The sequence below is a fragment of the Engraulis encrasicolus genome, chromosome 5 (genome assembly GCF_034702125.1).
Source record: "Engraulis encrasicolus isolate BLACKSEA-1 chromosome 5, IST_EnEncr_1.0, whole genome shotgun sequence".
In the NCBI taxonomy this organism is placed as follows: domain Eukaryota; kingdom Metazoa; phylum Chordata; class Actinopteri; order Clupeiformes; family Engraulidae; genus Engraulis; species Engraulis encrasicolus.
In genome coordinates this window covers 42,406,004-42,420,967 of record NC_085861.1, presented here as the reverse complement: position 1 = coordinate 42,420,967, position 14,964 = coordinate 42,406,004, and the positions used below count along the sequence as shown (strand labels likewise).

Below are 14,964 nucleotides of genomic sequence, written 5' to 3'. Positions count from 1 at the left end.
CTGTAGCCCCGTAATGCACGCCGTACCTCCTGTGGCACGCTGTAATAGACATTGAAAGTTAACTACTATAGTACTACACTACAATGACAGTGCACAGGGCCTTTAGTAATACATTACAACTTGGTCATTGCCATTCTGGTAACAGCTCATTTATAATACCGCGTACATGAAAGTCCTTGAGCACAAGCCTTCAGTAATAAAGGTGCAGGTAATTCAGGAAATTTTGATCAACGACGAAAGTTCAGAAAACACAGCACTGAATACTGTTTGTTTTTATTTCTTAGAACACTCTTTACCAATGTCCATTACCCAGGTGTACAAATAAAGTACATGATCACATGATGTTGCTACCAATGACGCCTATTATGGTCGCTATCAGTCTGCATATAGCCTACCAACCTCCATTCCAACAGGAGCATAAAGTAGGTCCATCATGATCACAGACCTAAGGACAGTTCCATTGAAATGTATCAGACATCTGCAGGGGTCAGACAATGAAACTGAAACACCTGTCATTTTAGTGTGGGAGGTTTCATGGCTAAATTGGACCAGCCTGGTGGCCAAACCTCATTGCACATTGTACCAGTAAGAGCAGGGTGTCAAGGCAACACAGACAACGATATATGGGTGACATATCAGTTAAAAAAATGGTCCCCAACAGAGCTCAGGTGGTTCGGGGGATTACTTTTCCAAGAAAAGCTAGCAAAGCCACACATTTCTGAAGTCATATAAGTGAAAGCTGTGAAAGCCCATTGGGGAACTCCAACTCCCATTTGTCATTGTGACACAGCACTCCACAGCACACAATTGAACACTGCACACAACGAAATTGCATTCATGCCTCACCCGTGCAAGGGGGCAGCCCTCAGTGGCGCCCCATGGGGAGCAGTGCGGTGGGACGGTACCATGCTCAGGGTACCTTAGTCATGGAGGAGGATGGGGGAGAGCACTGGTTGATTACTCCCCCCACCAACCTGGCGGGTCGGGAGTCGAACCGGCAACCTCTGGGATGCAAGTCTGACGCCCTAACCGCTCACCAATGACTGCCCATATTTTCACCACAATAAGAAAAGAAGGCAAAATGTGCATGTGAATAAAAAGCAAGTGATCTGCATCAAAATGAACATGTCAAATTAGCACCAGTCAACTATCAATTCAGTTGACAGGTGGTCCCTGAATATTTTTGGGGGAGACAAAGTGGTCCTCAGTCTGAAAAAGTTTGAGAATCACTGATTTAGGCCAACAGAATCTCAACATGGCATGCAACAGGATGACAAAATTCAAATGTAGCCTATTTTTGGTCCCCATGTACACTGACGAAGGCAACAGTCGAATCTGAGTGCGATACATCTCTTCATTCTACGATTTATTCAACTGGAGACGCATCAACACGGGAGAGCGCGGTGTAGCAACTACTAACTTTATAAGCCTATTGGTCCCCATGTTCAGTCATGGACACAGGGACAAGGTGGTGCAAAGCAATGTAGGCTACTGAGGTCCATGTTGACACTGATCATCTACAGATGCTTGACGATCAAAAGCATGTTACAATATTGCCTCGATATAAGACACAGCCCCTTTAGTCGTAAGGCACAGTTCCCTCCATAGGCCCTACCACATGGGCCCTACCCTCTCGAGCACCTTCCCCCAAAAATGTCTGCCACTGGAGGCTTGATGTCTCCAGTAATGCAATGTAGCCTAATTTTAGTGATTATGGGTAGAATTTTGGATTGTGGTGGGCAGTTCATCATTGATATGGGGGTTAAGCCAAAAAAAATATCTCTGCTCACAGTCTCTTCCTTCCAAAGATAGGGCCTACCCTTTTTTCTGCAATTTTGCTAAATCCATTTCATCATTTTCTTTTATTATTTTTTATAATTATTTTTATTAATATTTTATTTGTATTTATTTTTTGTTTTACAGTGTTTTGAGACATGTTGTAGACTGGCTACTGCACTTTAAACAATAATAGCCATAGGCTACTGGGTAAGCTATTATTAGGCCTATTATTATTGTTGTTGTTATAATAGGCCTAATAACAATAACATCAACAACAACAATAATAATAATAATAGCCTAATAATAATAATCAAATTTGTCATGAAATATGTCTTGTAGGCCTATAAAATAGGTCTATGTATGAAAAGTTTGAATCATTGCAATGCTTACGAAAATGCTCCCTAGCAACCTTCTCTGAATGCGCTTAACCATTTGTTTTGGATCACATCCTAGAATGTTTTCTTTTGCCTTTGTTTGCTGTATTTGAGATTCTGAGGAACCGGCAGAAATCTTCTTGGGTGAAGCAACTGCGTTGACTCGTGTCGGCTGCAAACCCACCAAAGAAGATGGCCGGTGCCAAAAATCAAGGTAAGCTTTAATTCCCCACTTTGAATAACTGCCCTTATGTAACTTCCCAACCAGCACACAAAGCACTTATCTTGTATATCGAGAGACTCAACACAAACGGTAGCCCATACATCGCAGAAACGTTGCGCTATTTAAAACCTTTCAAATTTAATTAAAAAGTGTCGTCTCGAAAATATAAGCCTAAACCCTCTGATGGGGACGTGTCGGGGCACAGGCTAAGATACTTCGTTAATGTTGCATGTCGTTTTGTTCGATTTTGACGTCAGCTTACCTGTTCAAAGTTCGCTCTGCATCAATTGGTAGCCCTAGGCCAAGTTCTACCCCCGTACCGACTTGAATAATGGAGAGCTAATTAACATTAGGGCCGTTAGGGGGGATGTGAGACGGCCGGTCGGAGTTATTGGTTTGTGGTTTGGGCTATGTGACCTGCGTCCTACACTTGTTTTTGTGGCCTCGTACCACCAGGAAGTAACTTAACATCGTGATCACATCACTGACAACAGCATTATTTCGATGTCTTGCAAAAGCTCTGTTGTAAAGTAATTTTCTCATTTGCAAACTGATGGTGAATGAAGATTCTAGAATAGTCCCCCAGAAACTGTTGTGGCTAGGCCACAAGCACAAGTGGAGGACGTAAGGTTGCATATTGGAATGCTTAAATGGACTCTCTTCTTCTTCTTCTTCTTCTTCTTCTTCTTCTTCTTCTTCTTCAGTGAGTAAAACACATGGTCTTTAAATCTATCACCTGCTTTTACTTCACAGCTGTGTTGCCAGATATGTCTGACCATTTCCAACCCAAACGGTGCTCAAAAACCGCCTGGAGGATCTAAATTCTGCCTCTAAATTTCTAGATTGATTTCTATGGACATAAAATGCAGAAAACCCCACCCAATTACCGTTTTTGAACATTTTTCACCCCCAGTCGGCTGTCCCGATCAAGATAGACATGTGCACATTCAAGTTTTACGACCTCTGTCTCTTGCTTGGCACCATCCATCATCCAATACATTGATCTAAGATCAGATGGAAATGCTGTGCGCCATCCTGCATACTCTTTCATTTCTGGCAGATTGTGGCATAATTTTGCATAGAATTTTGTCTCTATGTCTATGTTTTTGTACTCAGTAAAGGCCAGGTTCGAGTGCAATTGAGTAAAGTAGGCCTACTTGGGTCAAAATATACTCAAGTAGGCCTACAAGTAAAAGTAGCCTATTTATTTTTAAAAACTACTTACATGAAAGATACGATTATATGAAAAATATGAAAGCCCATTGGGAAACTCCAACTCCCATTGTCATTGTGACACAGCACTCCACAGCACTCAAGTGAACACTGCACACTGCACACAACGAAATTGCATTTATGCCTCACCCGTGCAAGGGGGCAGCCCTCAGTGGCGCCCCATGGGGAGCAGTGCGGTGGGACGGTACCATGCTCAGGGTACCTCAGTCATGGAGGAGGATGGGGGAGAGCACTGGTTGATTACTCCCCCCACCAACCTGGCGGGTCGGGAGTCGAACCGGCAACCTCTGGGATGCAAGTTTGACGCCCTAACCGCTCACCCATGACTGCCCAAGATAGGCCTACATGGTTTTAATGTAGACTATGCTTATCCTGTGAATTACAAAGTAACATTTGTGTGCCGATATTTGGGGCCAATATGGTTAAAAAAATAAAATAAAATAAAAAACGTTTTAAAAGACAAATATCCCAGGTCTCAAGTTAAAAATAAACATTTATTTAACTGTAACTAATTTAAGTAGAAAAAAAATCCCATATCATCACCCTTACATCACATCATAACATGAATAACAGGAAAATAACTGTCATGCCCGAAGCACTTGACTAAGGGCCTCTGCACAACAGTTCCGCCAAAAATGTGGAATATCGGGACATCTGCACCACTGTGCGGGGTTCTATGGAAAACAGTGGGATCAATCATTGGCGGAGCAGTGCACTGCACTTTGAAGGACCCAGTGTGCAGAGGCCCTTAGTCTGTCTCTTACAAAAACATTGCGACCACTGTGAACATGGCCTTTATCAGCACGGAGGCATTCATGTTACAGGTTAGGCTTTAGCATCTTTACTTTGCTATGGTTGGCGGCGGTGAAAAAGGACGCCTATTTCCCCATGTCCAATTTCAATCTTCTATGAGTTGTACACTGTTCCAACATGATGACATGATGTCTTCCATTATTTTATTTTTTCTCACAGTAATTCCTGTAGTGTCGCAGCAACCAAGGCAAAACCAGCAGTCAAGAGCCTCTAAATCTGCTTCCCAGAAGACAAGATGGTCAACAAAGGTCCTTGATTGCACAGCTGATATGCCCGTCTGTAAGTATAACAAAAGTATAAATAAACAAAACTAGGCAAATCCCAATCAGAAACAAAAAACAGACATCAAAGGGTTAAGAAAAGTAGTTGGAACACTTAAGTCAACAATTAAGTTCCTAAATAAAAACAGCTGAAATCAGTCGTGGTCTAATGGTGGTCTTAAAATCAGAGTGTTGCAGGTTCTAATCCCACCCTTACCTCTCGCTACACCTACTTGCATGGCTGAAGTGCCCTTGAGCAAGGCACCCAACCCCACATGGCTCCAGGCACTGTAACATACCACATAATTGTAAGTCGCTTTGGACAAAAGCGTCAGCTACAGTAAGTGTAAAGTGATGGAATAGAATGTCATGAGGTATTACAAATGTTCTTTTGGCAGGCATCTGCGGATGGTGTTTTGGTCCATTATTGGCCTGCCAACTGGCTAAGAGATATGATGAGTCTTGCTGTCTTCCCTTTTTGCCGGGGGGTGTAGTGGCGCTGCGAACAAAGATGAGACAGAAATACAACATCGAGGTATGTACATACGCAAGGCTTAATTTTAAGAGCCTGTAGGGCACAAATTTCACACTTCCGCCATTACACAAATACATAAAAATTTGACCATTTCCATATTCTTTCTTTTGTTTTGTTTTTCTCCTCAGGGAAACATTTTGGATGATGCCATGGCATCGTTTTTCCCATGCACCCTCTGTCAGATGGCCCGCGAGTACAAAGCACGTCACACATAATGTGAAGAGCAGCTCTCAACCTGAAGCTTGTCTTTGACTGATTGAATAAAGACAAAGAGAGGCTTCAGTTCTGTTGTTTTTCTTGGGCTGTTGAAGCATTGAGTGGCATCTTGTAATATGACCTGTGCACAGTAGCTAAACTGTAAGATTGGCTACCACTTAGACTAGGTAGGCCTATAGGTGTTGCAGCCAAAGATGTCTGTGATGTCTATGACAGGTAGTTTATCCAGAATGGCGGATTTACATGAAATAAGGTCCAACTATCGTGCAGTAACAGTGTTATTAGGAATACTTAGTTGATGGTGGTAGTTTAACATTGAATGCGTTTATATGCAGTTCAGTAGGCCTATCCTGAATATGAGGCATATCCTGGTTATGATCATATTCTGGATATGAGCACAGAGTGTTATATCCCAGTCTACATTCTTGGCTGTTATGGAATTCTCTTCAAATGTGTCTAGCCTGGATACCAGCAACAGCGTTCTATGGGAAGCCCTGTATTCGGGATAAGGCGTTTGGGTAGATGACAGTTAGGCAGAAAAAAACGATTTTTTTTACAAAACATTGTTTATGAGGGAAAAAAGTATATGTCTACATAGTGCAGCAATTAATCTTTCAAAAAATCCAAGTGGTCACAATGTTGGTCTATTAATTGATTATTTATTTACGTTGATAAAGCAATTTGCTGAAAATATGTCCTTTGGTGTGGCATTAAGAAATGAAGAGTTCAGCCTTTTCAGAAAATAATTCATAATTCATAATAATTCATTTTTTCATCAATAATTCCATTCATTTTTATTTAATACAAAGCTATCAAAATTGCATATTTTTAATTTTATTTATGTAATATAACTATTTATATGTATTATCAAGTACATAAATGTAAACCAAATTAACAATGGGGTTCTCTAAAAATATAGAAGTGCAGGTCTTCAGAAATGGAGTTAGGGGGGTTTGCATCTGAACTCTTCAAATAAATATATTAAGTAATGTAGAAATGGCTTGATGGAGATTTATGAACATTGTTACACTCTTCATATTTATTGACATTTTTCAATGTCTTAATTTAATGAGAAATAATCATTTAAGGATTTTTTTCCCATTAGAGGTGAGCTTATTAGAAACCTTCGAGGAAATATAGGGATATCTTTCTTTTTAAATGTTCAAAATTGTCCGAATTTATACTAACATTTCAGAGATGATAATGTGTTCTTCCCTAATGCAATATTCAGTGTTTATCAAATTTATTGTTAAGCTCAAACAAATATTTGAGCGTTTTAAAAATGTCACACCGTAGGACATTCATGTCACACTAAAGGACAGAAATACAAAACTGAGGCAGAAACAAATGTATCAACATGATTATTTTGTCTTTTGATCATAATGTAATGTTGTAGTCAATATTGACCTACACTTTATGCTTATAAGTCTTTAAGTCATAGATTATCAGCCTATCGTAACACCGGCTGTGATACATGTACGTGAATTCCACCCGCTTTCAACCTGCTCGCTCGCCTCGCGTGGTGACGTAGCATCGTTTCCCGGTCAAATTAGCTTAGCTTAGCAAATGCTGTGGTCAAACAACCGTCTCTCTTCAATCAAACACTGTATGTACAAATAAAAATGATGAAACAGGAGCGAATATATTGGTCACCTTAACCCAAGTGTCATTTATTTTAAAACCATCTGTGAAAAACGATCGGCAGATTTGACACCACCGAAATCAAAACAACCTCCATTTTTAACATCCCAGTAGTGCTGGTGACGCACGTGACGTCATGGCATTGAAAGCTCTCCCATTGGTTAACGCTTTGCGGTGCCGCTACATTTTACAGCCAAGCTCAACTTTCTCGCCTCGCTCGCCCACCGCCCGCCACCCTCGCTTCCCTTCGTCACCACCTCTCGCCTCGCTGCCGCGTCCCAACGGAAAATAATGGAACGCCACGCTTCTACCGCTTTGGAAGCGCCCATGTAAATCAGGCGTTAATGACAGCCATGCGGCAATGACAGCCATTGCCCCCTTCCATGATGGTGACCTCCCCTGGTGCTCCCTCATACCAAACGTTTCTAGAAAGAGCCTCTTGTCTCTTCTTGTTACACCTATATATTTTTCTTACCATGGCGGGTACAAAGCAAAGTATACTGGGTGATCATTGGTGTTGCATGGATGTGTGTTGCTGCATTGGTGTTACGGCGATATTAGGTGTCAAGGGCGGGGGGTCTTCCTATCTCACCATGCGACTAGACATGGGAACACGTGAACGCCTGGCAAGAATGCTGATAACAATTATTGATAAGAGTGACAGAGGACATTTCAAAAGGGCAGAGGGGAAAAACAATAAAACAAACAAACAAACACACACGTCAGTCAGGGTGGCCGCGGGTCCTTAAAAAGTCTTAAAAAGTCTTACATTTCATTTTCGCCAAATAAGGCCTTGAAAAGTCTTATTTTGTCTTAAATTTTCAACCCAAATGTCTTAAATTTGTGGAGCTTAATTTAGGGAGGAATAATTGTCAGCCATGTGATGAACTTCGCGACGGAAATCGGGAGTTGTAGCCATGTAGTGTAATTTAGAACTCATTATTGAATTTTATTTAGTGTTTAAAGTTAAAGTTTAAAGTTTCATTGTGTATAGTTTTGTGTTTTCTACATTAATGTAAAAAAACAATTGGTTTTTGTGCTTCATTTGAACCTGTGTATGATCTTGCGAGTTGGTTCTAATTTCATTTGGAAAATGGTATTGAAAAGTCTTAAAATGTCTTAATTTTGACTTGCTAAAACCTGTAAACGTCGCGAATTGGTCTTAATTTTATTTGGAAAATGGTATTGAAAAGTCTTAAAATGTCTTAATTTTGACTTGGTCAAACCTGTAGACACCCTGACGTCAGTACATATGCTGCAGGAAAGGGAAAAAAAAGTCACATTCCTTATTCAAGCCTGGGAAAGAGGTTGCCTTCACCTAAGTTTACTAATGCACAAAGTTTCTCTCTGGAGGAGGGTCCTGAGTAACCTGATTTACATCATCTGGCTGCGTTCAGCAAGTACACGTGGGGCGTTCCCTTCCCTCTCGCACCCAGAGGACAAGGGTCAGGTATGGTCCTCAGATGGCTGGGGGGCAGACAGGGCACACTGCTTTCTTGGATGATTAAACTGAAGGCCACCTCTTTCTCGGGTTTGAATGAGGAATGTGGCTTTTCCCCTTTTATTTCCTGTGATAAACTGTATGTATTGACTTGACGTGTTGTTTTTTTCTACCATATTGGTGTTTTCCCCTCTGCCCTTTTGAAATGTATTATCTTCTCTGGCATCAGTAATTAATTCATCATAAATTCATCAGTAATTTGTATTACTCATTAGCCGTATTCGACTTTGTTGCCGTCAATCGACATTGACAAAGTACATTCTGAGGACATGTGCAAGCGCGATTTGCAGAGACCCGATGGCACGCACGCTACCGGCGCACACGGATTGGAGACACGCACCAAATCATGACCTGAAATTGGGGGGAAGTTTGAACTCTTTTAAAGCCCTGATAAAGGCCATTGCAGGCTGAAACATGTTGGCAATTTTTATTTTGTTCTATTATGAACTAGCTCCGTTAAATTAAAAGCTTTTTAATGACGATGAAAAGTGCCTTGGATTTCAAGACATCTCAAAGTTACCTACAACCAAAGAGCACCTTCGCGCTACTAAACAGAACGCTGAAGGCCTTTGACAGACATCTTCTTTGTTTATGTCAGCGAGAACTTGTCGTTACGATGTTGGTGGTACAGGTATTACGTATGGAATAACGGCCGACGAGGTGTCCCGATACCAAGGGAAATAATGGACGAGGGGCAGTTTTCTGTTCGCTTCGCCAAGTCCATTTTTTCCCTTGATATCGGGACACCTCGTAGGCCATTATTCCGCTTATCACCCTGTTACCAGCATTTAAGTATTAATTTATTAATATGTTGATCTAAGGCTTCGTGAGAAACCACTGCGCTTGGTATGTTGCTATGGGCACCACTTCCTAATCTGGTGAGACGCGTCTCTATCGGAGGCATGTAAGGACGCGCGCAGAACGTTGGGGTGACTTAAAACAACTAAATGCGATAGAATTGATGACTGGGTTTTTGACTTGACAACCAAATGCGATAGAATTAACGACGGGGTCTTGGCTTGACAACCAAATGTGATCGATGGGGTCTTGGCCATAGCAACTTGCAGTTTAGAATTAGTAACGGCACTTCGCCAGAAAGTTAGAAAAGAAGCGACTTAGATGCCCGCACGCCCGCATGACATCATAGGTGTCCTGCTCTCTGGGAATAAAGGACACCTGCTCAGCCAATCAGAAGACGTACTGTCTGCTCACTGGGTGATAAAAATGTGCACGAGACAAGCTCACATCAGTTTGATCTAGCATACCACGTTTGAGGTGTGGGGTTACAGGTGGGGAGGAGGAGCTGAAGTGGGGTGCAGTGTAAACTTGTGCAGTGCTGTGGGACATTGACTCTACACACGCCAACCAGTTCAGGGGTGCGTCCCCCCCAGAGCCGGTATGCAGACGAGCATCAACGGGGATAAGCAACTGCGGGAGTTGCAAGGTCTGTCTGCAGTCGCATTGATCCCGCGATAGTTTGTCACCATGTGCTCGCAACAGTCATTGCAACATGACTGAAAATTGCTAAGTTGGACAAGAAATCTAACCATCATGCAACATGTCCATCCAGAATGCATTGTTGTCTACATGTGCATGCAGACGTTGATGGTAAATCGATCGCATCTACTAGGACTATTCGACTGTTGCTAACGGTTGATGTTGACAAAACACATGGCGAGAAGTTGTTGTCACAATGTGGGTGGTATTAAACACAGCACATTTAAAGTCGGCCACAAATGTGCACGAGACGATGAGCTTGCACCAGTTTGATCTAACACACCACGTGTGAGGTGTGGGGGGCCAGGTGAGGAGGAGGAGCTAAAGTGGGGTGCAGTGCAAACTTGTGTTGGGGTGTGGGACAACTCGCTTACACACACGTGAGTGAACTGTTGACCAACCAGTTCATGGGCGCGTGACCTCGGAGGCGGGATGCAGATCCAATTGCAGACGAGCTTCAACGGGGATAAACAACTGCGGGAGTTGCAAGGTCCGACTGCAGTCGCATTGATCCCGCGATAGTTTGGCACCATGTGACATGCCACCTCGTCGGCGCATGACTGAAATTTGGTAAGGGCCTCAGCACATTGGCTCCGACAGCACTGCGGAGCATTTTCGCTTCCGACAGAAAACCAACCCCCAAACCCAATTTCACATGAACAGTCTCTTACAGCGGCTCTTACAGTACACTATATAACTTGTCTCTAATCGCTAGCCCAGTGTTTCCCAACCACTGTGCAGCGGCACACTAGTGTGCTGTGAGAGATCGTCAGGTGTGCCGTGGAAAATTCTTCTTTTCAAAAAAGAAAAAAAAAAAAGAATTCATTATTATCAGCAAATAATGCCTATGTCATTATGTAGTAGTGTCTGCTGTTGACTGGCGTCCTAATCATGTAATAATTCCTTATCACTAGCTGGCAGCAGGTAGTGAATTGCATCGTAGTATCTGTCAAAAAAAGGTAAATGCCGTGCCGTGAGCTCCATTTCTTTTTAGTGGGGACGTAGGCATGTGCATTTTTTCTCAGTCATTTCAAATTGGTGTTAAAGTTTGGTTTTCACTTCCAAGTTGAAGTTTAGGGTCAATAGAACAATTTGGGTTCGAGTGTCAAACACACAGATAACAATTTGGCCTGCGGGGGGCGCTCTAAAATATATAAACTGCTATAACATTTTATTAGTTTAACCAAATTTAACATATGAGGTATGCATGGATTCAACATTAAGAGTAGGAGCTGGTGAGCTAAGTATTGGGTATATTATAGGTAAGGGTGGGATTCGAACCCGCAACCCTCTGACAGACCAACACCCTACCCAGTAGGCCACTGCCACTTACTGTATCGGCCACAGTAGCATATTAGGCCACGGTTGCCCAGGTGACAGCAGAGGTCTTAAGTTCTACAAGGCTGCATGGGTGTGTGAACACTGACTTCTATAGCATAGTTATACTATAGAAGTCAGTGTGTGTGAATGAATGAAGATTATAAAGGTGACAGTTTGGCAGTCAATAGCTGAGTAATATGTGCAGCCTTATTTTTAAGCTGTCATATCTCCAAAAGTTTTGCAAGTTGTCAGATGATATTGAAACACAAATGACACAACCCTGCTCTTCATGTCAAAGCTGAGATCACTTTTCTAGGCCAAATGGTTCAGTCAAAAAATTGAAATATTCAGGCCTATGCCCTGAGCTGTTCACACATTTTTTTTTCTAAGTGAATGGGGTTACATCCTAGGGATTTTAAAACTGCTCTCTCTGAAATATTTTGAAGAGTTGGCTTATGGTCTTCACACAGTTTGTATTCAGAGCCAAGACCTCTCTGACAATGCCTTTACCTAGTTGATACCTAGTTTAAAAACCCCAGGACAGGTCACCTCTCACTCTAACTGACACAGTTTGTGACATCATCATCTTGACCATTCTACCATTCATTTCAATGAGGGGGAAAACAGAGAGAAAACTGAGGAAAAACAAGTCTGGTGAACGAATGAAAGGGGGTAGGCCAGCAAAAAATACACCACCTTGAGCCCTTTTCGAGCCGTTCGTTTTGCCACTCGAACCGTGTCTCTATCTCGAACGCTGCAAAGATACTAAAGAACTAAAGAATGGCGATTCCCATAGGCCGACGTGAATGGAAAAATGTAGAATAATAATAAACTGTTGATGAACAATTAGTATGCTTTCCCGCAAGCATACTAAATAAACTGTTGGAGAACAATTAGTATGCTTGCTGGGGGGCAAGCAGAGGCCTTTGGAAAGCATACTAAATAATACTATAGGACTATTTCATACATGGTAGACAAATCCGTGTATCATTCGTTCATTCGTTTTTTCGTTTTACAACAGAATTGAAAAAATGAAAACAGCATTTGATTTTTCGTTTTTCCCTTTTCAAAACCAAAACCAGAAATCGGATTACGGTTCGTTTTCTCGTTTTTTCCATTCTGCACCTCCAAACGGAAAATGGAAAATGAAACATTCGAAATTCCGATTAACAAAATCCTGGCGGCGTTGGTTGTCAGGGAAACCAATCGCGAGCCACATTAGTAACCATTTACCGCGTAGTAACAGTATATCACTTCATTCATTGAGCGTAAGGATACCTAGTAGCACTATAATAATGGCTGGTTTGGAAGAGCACCGTGAGCTCATAGAGCAAATGTTTCGGTCGGGAAAGACCCATTCAGAAATGTCTGAGACATTACGAAGTATGGGGGTTAAGGGCTCATCGGAAATGTCTGTGAGGAGGTTCTGTGGAGAAGTGGGGCTACGACGGAAGGGTCACGTTACAGACCAGGAGTTGGAAGAAGCAGTGATATCTTCCATTCAAAAGGTGAGTAGGCCTAGTCTAAGTCTAGTCATGTGTTTGAATATTATTGTCAGAGATGTATGAGTCTCGTAGTCGATTCAGGGCCAGACAAGCCCCAGATGAGTATCAAACAAATTGCCGTCTGGTTATGGGATACTCTTGTCAAATGTCCTATAGCCGACTAGCTGTAATAATTGTATGCTAATCCTGACGTAGGACATTTGTTTGAATTTTCATTTGTGTGCTTATTTACTGTTCATAGACCGGTCCAACGTACGGACGGAAATTTATGACGGGATACCTGTCATCTGTGGGGGTTAAAGTTGGTGAATCCCGAGTTGGAAGGATCCTCCGGTCCGTCCATCAACCTTACAACGAGCTGCGTCGTGAGGTAGGCCTGAAGCGTGCGCAAATATGAGTTCTGAAATCGCTGACATCATGAGTTGTAATGTCAGAGGTGGAAACCCATCCTACATTAATCCAAGATTGTAAAGTAGTAAATGTGCTTAATTGCCATCCTGCATGATCTGTCATGTTATTTTGCATCATGGCATTTTGTCTCTCTCTTTTTTTTTTTTAACTCAGTATACTCAGGGTAGGTCCCAGTGTAATTGACATAAAAACTACTCAAGTGCAATACTTCAGTGTATAGGGCTAATTAGTTATTTTCCACCACTGCTTAATGTTGTGTGTGTAGCAGAAGGTCTACATAGTAGCCTAATCATATTTGCAAATAACCTGAATGTTTGTGTTGATGTATGGGCCTATATTTCCATTGATTACATTGTACTTCTTTTAGGGAGCTAGAAACCTGAATCCAGTCCCTTATCATGCCGATTATACTGGCCATAAGCTGCATATGGACCAAAACGAGAAGTTAGGCATGTTTGGCGTTACCCATGTGTTGGCTGTGGACGGGTTCAGCAGCAAAATTGTTGCAACATCGACAATGCCTGTGAAGAACAATCTTGTCATCTATGAGAGGGTTTACAGGCAAGTGGGCAATCCTCTGTATCAATGTCACATGTCTGCTCAAACGCAAATGTGCTGTAGCCTACAAGTGATAGCCTACAATGATTAATCCATTAATGCATTAAGTAATCAATGTCAATTTACACTGACCTTTTTCGTTTCTTTCCTTTCTTTTTTTATACAGGGAAGCAGTTGTCAACTATGGGATGTGGGATCAGGTTAGAGTGGATCACGGAAAGGAGTTCTACTTAACACTGTATATGCAGGAGAAGTTGGCTGACCACCGACACAACACCAACAGACTCCCTTACCTTCAGACAACATCTTCAAAGGTATTTTTTTCTACTAGGTCTTCTATTTGGAGCATGCTTAAAACGATTTTAGCGGTCTTCAGTCTTTTATGACTTTTGGGTGGTTAAAAGGATGTCTGAAGTGTGTCATATACAAAACATTTTCTTTGTGTGTGTGTTTTAAACAGAACCTTCGTGTAGAGAGAATTTGGCCAGAGGTCAACAACAGGGTAAATTATCCGATCAAACAGGCCCTCATCCACCTACAGGACCAGGAACTGTTGGACATGCAGGACGACATGACCAAATTCTGCGTCTCTAATTTGGCTTGTCAAGTCAGTGCAATTGGACTTGCCCGAGTTGTGCAGTCCTGGAATGCACACAGAATACCAGGTAAAGTGTAATAGCTTACAAGTGTAATAGTTTGTATCTGACAAAAAAAGGTTGTACGAAACTTAAAACTTTATTTTTACCCATTTTAGGCAGAGGGATACCTAACAACCTGGCGGCTGCTGGGTGTCCAGCTCGCTGCCCTGCTGAGCTGCTACCCAATGCAACTGAGGCAGCACAAGGGTATGAGGAGGAGCTGGGGTCATCTCTGACGTGGGTGTCAGCCTTTGGCTCTGACCCGTTTCCCTCTGAGGACCAGCGAGGTGTTGCGGAGCAACTGTTTGGGGAGAGGTTCCCAGACCTATCCCAACTGTTTGACACAGTGGTCAACCAGGACTACACCATATTTCAAGAGGCAATGCTCCATCTCATTCATGTGTCCGACATGCATGCAGTGTAAATACATAAATAAATACTTGTGAATCGTGTTGAAATC

The 14,964-nt window shown here is 42.2% G+C and overlaps 2 protein-coding genes across 2 annotated transcripts; both read left to right on the top strand.

Annotated features, from left to right (window-relative positions):
* Window positions 1-2,214: 2,214 nt before the first annotated feature.
* LOC134449492 (cornifelin homolog B-like) lies at window positions 2,215-5,499 on the top strand. The gene is made up of 4 exons (XM_063199456.1): window positions 2,215-2,367; window positions 4,582-4,701; window positions 5,081-5,217; window positions 5,346-5,499. The coding sequence occupies exons 1-4, from the start codon at window positions 2,346-2,348 to the stop codon at window positions 5,430-5,432; spliced, it is 366 nt and encodes a 121-aa protein (XP_063055526.1). The 5' UTR covers window positions 2,215-2,345; the 3' UTR covers window positions 5,433-5,499.
* Window positions 5,500-12,394: 6,895 nt separating this feature from the next.
* Window positions 12,395-14,941, top strand: LOC134448572 (uncharacterized). The gene is made up of 6 exons (XM_063198252.1): window positions 12,395-12,900; window positions 13,139-13,267; window positions 13,676-13,869; window positions 14,033-14,180; window positions 14,327-14,531; window positions 14,621-14,941. The coding sequence occupies exons 1-6, from the start codon at window positions 12,424-12,426 to the stop codon at window positions 14,926-14,928; spliced, it is 1,461 nt and encodes a 486-aa protein (XP_063054322.1). The 5' UTR covers window positions 12,395-12,423; the 3' UTR covers window positions 14,929-14,941.
* Window positions 14,942-14,964: the final 23 nt, after the last annotated feature.

What these genes read in the sequence shown, in the direction of transcription:
- LOC134449492 (XM_063199456.1), top strand. Translation starts at nt 2,346, where the DNA reads ATGGCCGGTGCCAAAAATCAAG. An exon ending in GGCCGGTGCCAAAAATCAAG is followed by an intron (nt 2,368 to 4,581) that starts GTAAGCTTTAAT and finishes TTTTTCTCACAG; the next exon opens with TAATTCCTGTAGTGTCGCAG. An exon ending in GACAGAAATACAACATCGAG is followed by an intron (nt 5,218 to 5,345) that starts GTATGTACATAC and finishes TTTTCTCCTCAG; the next exon opens with GGAAACATTTTGGATGATGC.
- LOC134448572 (XM_063198252.1), top strand. Translation starts at nt 12,424, where the DNA reads ATGAAAACAGCATTTGATTTTTCGTTTTTCCCTTTTCAAAACCAAAAC. An exon ending in TGATATCTTCCATTCAAAAG is followed by an intron (nt 12,901 to 13,138) that starts GTGAGTAGGCCT and finishes TACTGTTCATAG; the next exon opens with ACCGGTCCAACGTACGGACG. An exon ending in ATCTATGAGAGGGTTTACAG is followed by an intron (nt 13,870 to 14,032) that starts GCAAGTGGGCAA and finishes TTTTTTATACAG; the next exon opens with GGAAGCAGTTGTCAACTATG.